The following is a 9864-nucleotide window of genomic DNA, read 5'->3' on the forward strand; positions in this document are numbered from 1 at the left end:
GGGGGGGGGGGGGGGGGGGGGGGGGGGGGGGGGGGGGGGGGGTAGGGGGGGGGGGGGGGGGAGGGGGGAGGTGGGGGGGGGGGGGGAGAGATCAAAGGGGGGAAAGCAAAAGGGAAAAAATAGCGAAGGGGGGAAAAAATCTCTCGTTCTGCACCTGTGCAAATGTGCCTGACTGTATAGTGATGCTTCAGTTCTTATCGCAGGTGCTTCTATGAATGTTTTTTTAATTTTTTTTTTAAACATTGCATTGAAATCAGTTCAATGTCACATGAAGGTGGTAATAAAAAAGCCTTAAGCACCCAGACCTGAATTCAGCTCTGCCTTACTGCCAGAAGCTTCTCAAGCTTCACCTCACAATGCTTAGCTCCCACAGCTCAGTTTCCTGTGTAGGAGTTTAATTACACATTTAGCAGTCCGGTGGTGAATTGTTACCGAAAAACATTTTCATGACATCAAACCAGTTCTCAGTGGGCATTGCAACTGAAAAAAAGGGGCAACTGTAGTTGGTCATGGAGAACATTTTTCTTGGTCAGATTTAAACCTGGCATACATATTTATAAACACATTTTGGACCCCCAGATCAAATAAGAAATTGTCAAAAAAATTAAAAACTATAACAGACACAATGTTATCACAAATGTGATGAATACAAACCATGATACAGAGTAAATTTCCCAACAGTCAAGTCTTGCAAGTCTCTGCAAGTCAGATTTACTTTTACTTTCATTTACCCTGTTTATTTAACAAAGTCCACCATAATAAAATAAGTAGCAAGACAGATGTTAATTTTTAAATTAGTTTAATGTATCATTCACACATAAAACAGGTGTTAACGTGTGGTCATACCGAAGTTCAGATTAATTCGATGGTATTAATAGAAGGTACAGCAACTAATCCCCCCCCCCCACCCCCACCCCCCACCGCACCCGCCAATTCCTTTATGACATCACGCCCGCATCTTTAACTGTTTTCTCCCCCCCCCCCCTCCTTCTCCCCGATGAGCACCAACTGCACACTGGGACTTTGACACTCCTTACCGTTTTGGGAACAACTGGAGTCAAATCAGGGTTTTGATAACATATCATTTATTAATTCCGTTGGCTTTCAATATGAACATATAAAAAAAAAAAAGACTTAACACACAAAAACATCTGGGATTGCAAGCCACACAACAGCCCGTGTTTCTCTAAGGTTTTAGAATCGGCAAGGATTGCCACTAAAAACGATTTCCATCGCACTTCCTGCTTCCAGTCTCCGTGATTCCAGCCCCGCCCTGAATGTGTACTAGCCCGTCCGTCTAAAGAGCGCGCGCTCACGGCACGTGTCCCAGTCGCCCGCACTCTCGCTACGGAGCAAATCTGCGGCTCTGAATTACGTCTGCAGCGGTGTCCTATACTCCTATGCTTAAAGGATAAAACAATAAAAGTTACATCAAATGTACACATTTTTCTCAGCTACACGGTCCCCCCCTGCCCACACACAGATCAATTGGCTGGCTTCAGAGAAAACAAATTATTTTTCAGAAGGTAATTAAAAAAAAAAAAAAAAAAGTGTGCCGGTCATATTTGGGGGGGGGGGGGGTCAGAGCGCATGTAATTAAAAGACTCCATGAAAATCTTTTTCTTATGGAGTGCCTGGTGCCTGGTGTTCTTATTAAAAGCTTCCCTCATATCAGAAACCAACATGGCCAGGTGTAATCAAACATTCTGACGGAAGACCGAATCGAAATGAAATTACTTTAAAAAAAAAAAAAAATCACTGGAAATATCAGGCTACAGCAGTGGGACAGCTGGACAGGTCTGGTTTCAGATCTGAATGTTTTGAACCGTTCAGGTTGTGGTCAATGTTAGGGAAAAGACTGAGGTAATATCGGCTAGCCCCTCTCACTGCTTGTCAACAGTGACCCTGATGTTCTGCGCATCACGCCTGGTGAACGTACAGCCCTCAGCAAATATCGCATTTGAGCATCACTACTAACCAAGAGGAAAACATGTCTGCCACTGCGGATCGGACTGCTTCCTCACACATCGGATGAGCTCGGCGCGCATCACGTGACCGACGGAAGCGAAGCAGAAAGCAGCTCTGACGTGTCTCTCTGCATCCATACCTGCAGACCTGCCGGTGTAGAGAGGACTGAGGAAACAGCTGTCAACCTGCAGAGCATTTGTTCCAACGCAATGAAAGAGGTTATGGTTCTGGGTACATTAAACCAAGTATGTAAGCGGGGGGAGGAGGAAAAAAAACAAAACAAACACCAAAGAAAAGGAAACACCTGTTTGTGGGTAAAGACAGAATAGGAAAACTCAAATCCGACTAAAGCGCGTTTTTTTGAGATGAGAGGAGTCGGTCGACTACTCCCGCAGACGAACAGGTCATCACAGCAAAAAAGGGCGGGTGGGGGGTGGGGGAGGGTGAAGGCCAGACTCCCCCAGCACCGCAGCCAGGTCCCGTTTCAACGCCATCGACGTTCCGCTCAGCGGCGGGAAGAAGCAGAGAGAGAGAGCGCAGAAAAAAACGATCGCGTGCGCGCCTCGCGGTTTCTCCGTCTGCGCGGAGAACCTTCCGGGAAGAGGAGACGACCCCCCTGCGGAGGAGGCGGGGGGGGGCTCGGAGACGACCGGTAAAGCCCCCGAACGATCGATCGATCGCCTCTCTCCCCGCCTTCATCTGGGCCCGACAGGAAACGCATCAGACCCCTCGAGGGAAATGGCGCCGCTGGCGTTCCGCGTCCGAGAACGCGGCGCAGTCTAAAAGCCACGCCCCCATTTCTGCAGCCGCTAAAACATCGGCAATCGAAAAACCGCTATTAAATTAAAATAGACACGTTACAACAATTATCAATTAATAAATACCGCTTCCTCTGAATTCTGAGAGAGAGAGAGAAAAAAATAATAACAAACAAAAAAAAATCTGCGAGGAAGTTCTCTCCATTTCAAGCGTTAAGATACGTTTTTCCTTTCCCAAACATCACAGCATTCATCTTTTTCTGGGTAATACAGCTCAGCTCAATAATCTGCAATTCCCTCCGCTACCCACTCTACCAGCAAAAACGCAAAACCAAGACACCCAGGCCAGGGCCTATACCAAGCACAGGACACTCCCCGCCCCGCCCCGCCCCGCCCCCCCTTTGCATAAATACTCAAGTTCTGCAGTGTTTTCAGTGTTATCCACCGCTCAGTATACTCATACGGGCTTTAGCTGCTGCCAGGCGCCAAACAACCTTTACCAAACAGGACGCAGGTTAAAATAAAATCGCCTGGACTACAAAACAAACCAAAAGCAGAATGGAGCCAGAAGTATTTTTCACCAATGAAAATCACTCTGTGAATTCTAATCACAGGGACAGCAAAGCGCCGCGATTTTCATCCAGACCGCGACAGCCGAAGAGAAAATGAGGCTAACCGCACTTCAGGCTACATGAGCGACCAGCAAAACCCCCCGTAAGAGCAACTCGATCAAAACAAGTGCATTGGCAACAACGTACAATGGAATACGGAATGGAATATTTCAGAATGAGTACTTCAGAATGGGGGGGGGGGGGGGGCTTTATGGATTAAAAAAAAAAAAAAGACCTATCCCCCATCCCCCCAAAAGATGCAGGACACAGCATGCAGGCACCAGTGAGGTGGTTCTAGAACCTTCACTCTAGTGAGATGATTTTAGAACCTTCACTCCAGTGAGATGATTTTAGAACCTTCACTCCAGTGAGATGATTCTAGAACCTTCACTCCAATGAGATGATTCTAGAACCTTCACTTCAGTGAGATGATTTTAGAACCTTCACTCCAGTGAGATGATTTTAGAACCTTCACTCCAGTGAGATGATTCTAGAACCTTCACTCCAGTGAGATGATTCTAGAACCTTCACTTCAGTGAGATGACTCTAGAACCTTCACTCCAGTGAGATGACTCTAGAACTTTCACTCCAGTGAGATGATTCTAGAACCTTCACCCCAGGGAGATGATTCTAGAACCTTCACTCCAGTGAGATGATTCTAGAACCTTCACTCCAGTGAGATGATTCTAGAACCTTCACTTCAGTGAGATGATTCTAGAACCTTCACTTCAGTGAGATGACTCTAGAACCTTCACTCCAGGGAGATGATTCTAGAACCTTCACTCCAGTGAGATGATTCTAGAACCTTCACTCCAATGAGATGATTCTAGAACACCTTAACTCCGGCGTCCTCTCTTTCTCAGGTCTACGCTCACTGTACAGCACTCAGCAAAAAAAAAACAACAGCACTTCACACTTCTGTGAGCGGATAAAAATGGCACAGTAAAAACTAGCCCCTGCGGTGCTGTGGCACCTCTCCCCACAGCCTGCGATCCGCTCTTCCACATTACTGCATTCCAGACCGAGAAAACAAAAACCAAAAAAAAAAAAAGGTTCTAGAATTCTAAGGATTAGGACAGTGCTCAAATGAAGCATGATTCTCTTTTTTTTTTTTTGCCGTAAGAGTTTCTGCTGAAGGTAGAGCATTGACCTCTTGGAGGGGTTAACCTACTTTTCGCGTGTCCTCCGGGTAAAACAGTCACGCACGCCTCTGCGCAGTCGCAGGCAGTCCACAGCGAAATGGTGTCAAATGCAGCAGCGCACCTCTCTTTCGGTAACTCCGCCCCCCCCCCCCTCGCGGCCAGGCCCGGCGCAAAGAGAAACGGAGGAGGGAAGGAGAGAGAGAGACGCAAGCCCCCCGAGGGCGTTCGATCTTCACGTCTGAAATTCCACGGCGAGCGACGCCCCTACTGACAAAGCGAATGTTCTCACCTCCACCAGCGGAGGGGGGGAAAAAGAAACACAGAATAAGAACTTCAACAGAACCCCTCTCTCTCCAGTGTTAAACCAGAAGCAGAACTCCAGTCAATTACTGCCTCCTGTCCCCCCCCTCCCCCCCCCCCACCCCAAAAGTAATTTTCCTGTCAGGTTTGCTACATTTGACTGAGGTAGGTTGCCAGCTCCTGGGAACAAAAAAAAAAATAAAAGTAAAATATTTCTTTCAAATATGAACCCAAGAACAACAATCAATTCAGTTAAAATGACTTCTTTATACCTTCTCATACCAGCTAATTCCATTAAGAACAAAGTTGAACGTGTAATGGCCACAGATGAGGGGGAGGGGGGTGGGGGGATTTAATATTTGCATCTAATCCCACCGTTAATGGTTTTCGAGCCTGACTAAGGGGTAAGCCCCCCTTCCTCAAACGCCGAATGACCAGCTCGAGCCACTGAGTGCGCAGCCAGAAGATAAAACAAAGATGCGATTAAGTGCGCAATGGAGAGAGGGAGAGAGGAAGGAGGGAGCGCGGGTAGGAGTGAAGGAAGGAGAGAGAGATAGAGAGAGAGAGAGATAGAGCGAGTTTAAACGACGAGGGAAAGACAGCGGTGTCTGGGTCAGCTCTTTTGCAGCAGTGTGCACACTGAAGGAGTCCTAACAGCTCCGGAGGTCGGTGGTACTCGTGTGTGTGTCTCCTGTGTGTAAGTGGGGAGGGAGGGAGGGGGGGGGGGAAAGCGAATGGGGGGAGGGGGGGGGGGGGGTTTAGGATCTATCGAATGCTCTCAGCAGCTCTGAGCCCCAGCTGCTCTGTCAGTCTGTGTGTCCGTCCGGTCAGTACGCGGTGACCAGGTCCTTATCGTAGGCGTATCGGCCTCTTTTGGGAGGGGGGCTGTCCTGGCTGTCCTCTGTGTCCTCGCTGTCCCCCGCCGGCCCGCCCCCGTCCTCCTCCTCGGAGGAAGAGTCCAGAGTCAGATCGACCACGGCGCCGCCGCCCCCGCCGCCGCCGCCGCCCGCGGCTCCGCCCGCCGTCGCCACGGCGCCGCCCGCTCCGGACTTCCCGGTCTGGCTGGTGCTGCTGTGCGCCGGGGAGAGGCCGTTGGCCTCCGAAGAGCCTGGAGAGGAGAGGGGGCGGGGCCAAACACGTCAACGCCGGCGCACCGCAACGATTCCTTTTTCCCACACCGCCGAGCTTTACGGACGTGCTACAGCACGGACGCGCTACGGCACAGACACACTACAGCACAGACGCGCTACGGCACAGACACACTACAGCACAGACGCGCTACAGCACAGACACACTACAGCACAGACGCGCTACAGCACGGACAGAGCTAGCTGGAAACGCGCTGCGCTGCATCTCGCCCACTCCCCTGTCCACCGTAAGTGCTGTTGTTGTGTAAGTCGCTCTGGATAAGAGCGTCTGCTAAATGCCTGTGATGTAATGCGTCCTAACGGCTCAAACAGTTTAAAGTTAAAGGTCATTCTTCCCTCAACCAAAAGCAAGCATACACACACCCATGTGCACACAATCATATGCATGCACGCACACACACACACACAAGCATGTGCATACAATCATATGCATGCACGCGAACACACACACACACACATGCAAATCAAAGACTATATTAATGTTATACAATGTCTTTGTTAGACTATTTATAGAATATTAAGAGCCGCTCTGGGCGCTAAATGGGAAGAAATATATTGCGGCTCTTTGAAAAAGGACCAAGAATAACAACTAACATTGTTCTTGGCATGAAATAGCAATTAAGAGAAAAGAGTTAAGACACAATCTCTTCAGGCTCTAACAAACAAAAACAGGGATGTTTTCTTTCAATTCAAAAATGAAAGTTCCACTGAGAGAACAAGAGCGTGTCGGTAATTAAAGTCATCAAAGTCAGAGGTAAACTGAAATCAGGAAGCGTTTGTTTACACGGGGCCGTCAATGTGGGGAACCGCCTGCCAGGATAGTTTGCAGAAGCGCGCGCCCTGAGGGGTATTCCAGTCCAGGCCTGACACAGCGCTGGAACCTCTGTGAGCGTTAATGAAACGGCAAGCCCAGACAGGCAGGCGGGTGGGTGGGTGAGCCGGCCTTCATCGCCCTCGCACTCATCGCTGCACGCTAACGTGCTCACGGCACGCTAACATGCTTATGGCGTGCTAATGTGCTCACAGCGCGCTAACGCGCTTACTGTGTGCTAACATGCTGACAGCGTGCTAACGTGCTTACTGTGCGCTAACGTGCTGACAGCGTGCTAACGTGCTTACTGTGCGCTAACGTGCTGACAGCGTGCTAACGTGCTTACAACACGCTAACGTGCTAACGGCGCGCTGCCAATCCGGCCCCTGCTTTAGCGGAACGGGGGGAAAGCGCGGCTCTTACAGATGTCCAGCACTGGGTAGTCGGGCGTGTTGCTGCGCTCCCTCTCCTTGTCCCGCTCCTTCTCGTCGCGGATCGGCCTCCAGGAGCCGTCGGTGAGGTACTCTATCTCCTCCACGTCCTCGGTCTCCTTCAGGATCTCAGACAGCAGCCTGGGTCCCGGGAGGGAGGGGGGGAGGGGGGAGAGAGGGGGGGGGGGGAGGGGGGGGAGAGAGAGAGAGAGAGGGAGTGAGAGAGAGGGGGAGGGGGGAGAGAGAGAGAGAGAGAGAGAGAGAGAGAGAGGGGGAGAGAGGGAGAGAGGGGAGGGAGAGGGAAAGAGAGGGGGAGAGAGAGAGAGATAGAGAGAGGGAGAGAGAGGGAGAGAGAGAGAGAGAGAGAGAGAGACAGAGGGAGAGAGAGAGAGGGAGAGAGAGAAAGAGAGATTTCACAGTTATACTGGGGAAAGGGCCCACAGTGTGGAAGGACTCAATAAATCAGGACTGGGGAGGGAGGGGGTGTTTGGTGTGTGTGTGTGTGTGTGTGGGGGGGGGGGCGCTGGACTGTGAACAGCAGCAGCGGCCACACGGAGACCTCAGAATCAATTTGGAGAATAAGGGCGATATTTTACCGCGCTGAAATTGGGATTTTATCGCTTCGGACTTCCAACAAAAATGGGTCTGAATACATTTATTTCTCAGCATATTGCCTTATTAAACGGAATGGAAGGAGGAGGAGGAAAAAAAGATTGTACAAGTCCATAAAATGTTCATTAAAGGCCCTTTTGAAAAAATATGGGAGCTCAATGACAGGAATTTGGGAGGTGTGTGTGTGTGTGGGGGGGGAGGGGAGGGGAGAGAGGAGAGGTTGGCTCATCCTGCTGAAATATTGTTTTAACACACGGATAGGCCATGTGGTCTGGTGTGGAATTTGGACCGCGCCAGGGCTGACCGAGGCCAGCAGCCCCACAGACTAGCACAGTGCTGGTGGGCTTCAGCCAGCCTGAATGACAGGGTCTCAGTCACACACACAGCGCCCCCTGGAGTTCACCAGCAGAGCTGCACACGAGGTCCTCTGCATAATGACGACATTCGGTTTTGTGCCCCACTGTCAGATGAACATTCTAAATTTAAGAAATGCAGAGCCGCAGCCGCAGCCCCGCAGCCCCGCAGCCCCCCCCCCCCCCCCCCCCCCGCCAAGCCACCTGCTCTACTGGGCAACCAATAATAAAATAAACCACAGAGAAACACTGATCTGGCAATTACGGAGGAAAGCACACTTCCTGGGTCAGCAAGACCTCAAAACCACTAAGCCCCACCCTCTTTTGGTCACATACACCACAAAGCTCACTCCTGCCAATGGCGGATAAATTTTTGGATCTATCTGAATCGACACTAAACCAGCGGGACCAACACTAAATTCGGACACGAGTGCTTCACACTAGGGAAGGAGAGGGTGGCCTGGGACAAATCTTTTGGCAGAAGGCGGGGGGTGGCGTTTCCCGTACCCGTCGATGGTGAGCAGCTCGAAGGGGGCGGGCTTGTCGCACACGGGACAGGTCCACGTGGGCTTCTTCTCGTTCATCTGCAGGAAGAAGACGGCGTCGAAGCACTGCAGGTGCGCACAGGTGAGCACCCGACAGGGCACGCCCAGACGCATCTTCACCAGCTGAGAGAGAGAGAGAGAGAGAGAGAAAGAGAATGAGAGAGAGGGAGAGAGAGAGAAACAGAGAGCGAGAGAGAAAGAGAAAAAGAGAGGGAGAGAAACAGAGCAAGAGAGAAAGAAAGAGAGAAAGGGAAAGAGAGCGAGAGAAAAACAGAGAAAGAGAAAGTGAAAGAGAAAGAGAATTTTTAAAATGCTATGATGCTACTGAGTGAGGATATTCAAGATTCAAGATTAAATTTTGGCTTGGGCTTTCACCCATGCTGCAGCCAAAAAAAGACAACATTCTACATACAAAAAACATACAAGATGTTAGTGAATAAAAACATACAGCAAGGTTCCTAAAAGCACCTATAGACAAACAGAAAAACAAACACATCAACAATAAAAGCAAAGATCTGCACAAATCCCTTTAATAAAAACAAAGATCCTCCAACGTCCATCCTGGCCTATTATACTACATAACATATATCTCATAAAAGACATTTGTGTATCCCACATTGGCCAGGGAGGCTAAGAGGATGGCTAAGGGTGACAGATGTATGTACAGAGTAACAAACATAAACCCCCTCAACAAAAACCGAATTCCACCCCAACCCTGGTCCTGGAGACCTGCCATCCTGTAGGCTTTCATTTCAACCCTAATTTGGCGCACCTGACTCTACTAATTAGCAGCCCGACAAAGATCTCTAGCTGTTGAATGAGGTGTGGCTTTGTTAGGGGTGGAGAGAAAACTGACAGGACAGTAGACCTCCAGGAGCAGGGCTGCAGATCTCCAGGATCAGGGCTGGGCAGCCGTGGTCTAGCTATTGAATGAGGTGTGTGGCTTTGTTAGGGGTGGAGTGAAAACCTACAGGGCGGCAGATCTCCAGGAGCAGGGCTGGAGCGGCCCTGCTCTAGCTGTTGAATGAAGTGTGGCTTTGTTAGGGTTGGAGTGAAAACCTACAGGGCTGGGCGGCCCTGGTCCAGGCGGCGGTGCTCTGAACGCCCGCACTTACCGGACAGATGAGTGACACGCGCAGTCCCGTGGTGGCGATCTCGCTCTCCGGGTCAAAGCGCAGCTTGTCC

At 50.3% G+C, this 9864-nt stretch overlaps 1 protein-coding gene and 1 long non-coding RNA gene across 2 annotated transcripts in view; both read right to left on the reverse strand.

Annotated features, from left to right (window-relative positions):
- Positions 1–2817: 2817 nt before the first annotated feature.
- On the reverse strand, positions 2818–5490 carry LOC118224598. The gene is made up of 2 exons (XR_004764675.1): positions 4171–5490; positions 2818–4030 (listed from the first exon to the last, which is right to left on the reverse strand). It is a non-coding gene; the product is annotated as an uncharacterized LOC118224598 (long non-coding RNA).
- A 35-nt stretch (positions 5491–5525) lies between these two features.
- pias4a (protein inhibitor of activated STAT, 4a) overlaps positions 5526–9864 on the reverse strand; it is a 6391-nt gene continuing 2052 nt past the window's right edge. Inside the window, exons 3-6 of the mRNA XM_035413285.1 lie at positions 9795–9857; positions 8642–8802; positions 7162–7310; positions 5526–5887 (exon numbers count right to left, since the gene is read on the reverse strand). Coding sequence (XP_035269176.1) covers positions 5607–5887; positions 7162–7310; positions 8642–8802; positions 9795–9857 — 654 coding nt within the window. The 3' untranslated portion in view covers positions 5526–5606. The remainder of the gene's footprint in view (positions 5888–7161; positions 7311–8641; positions 8803–9794; positions 9858–9864) is intronic.

This window comes from Anguilla anguilla, chromosome 4 (assembly GCF_013347855.1).
Source record: "Anguilla anguilla isolate fAngAng1 chromosome 4, fAngAng1.pri, whole genome shotgun sequence".
NCBI classification, from domain to species: Eukaryota; Metazoa; Chordata; class Actinopteri; order Anguilliformes; family Anguillidae; genus Anguilla; species Anguilla anguilla.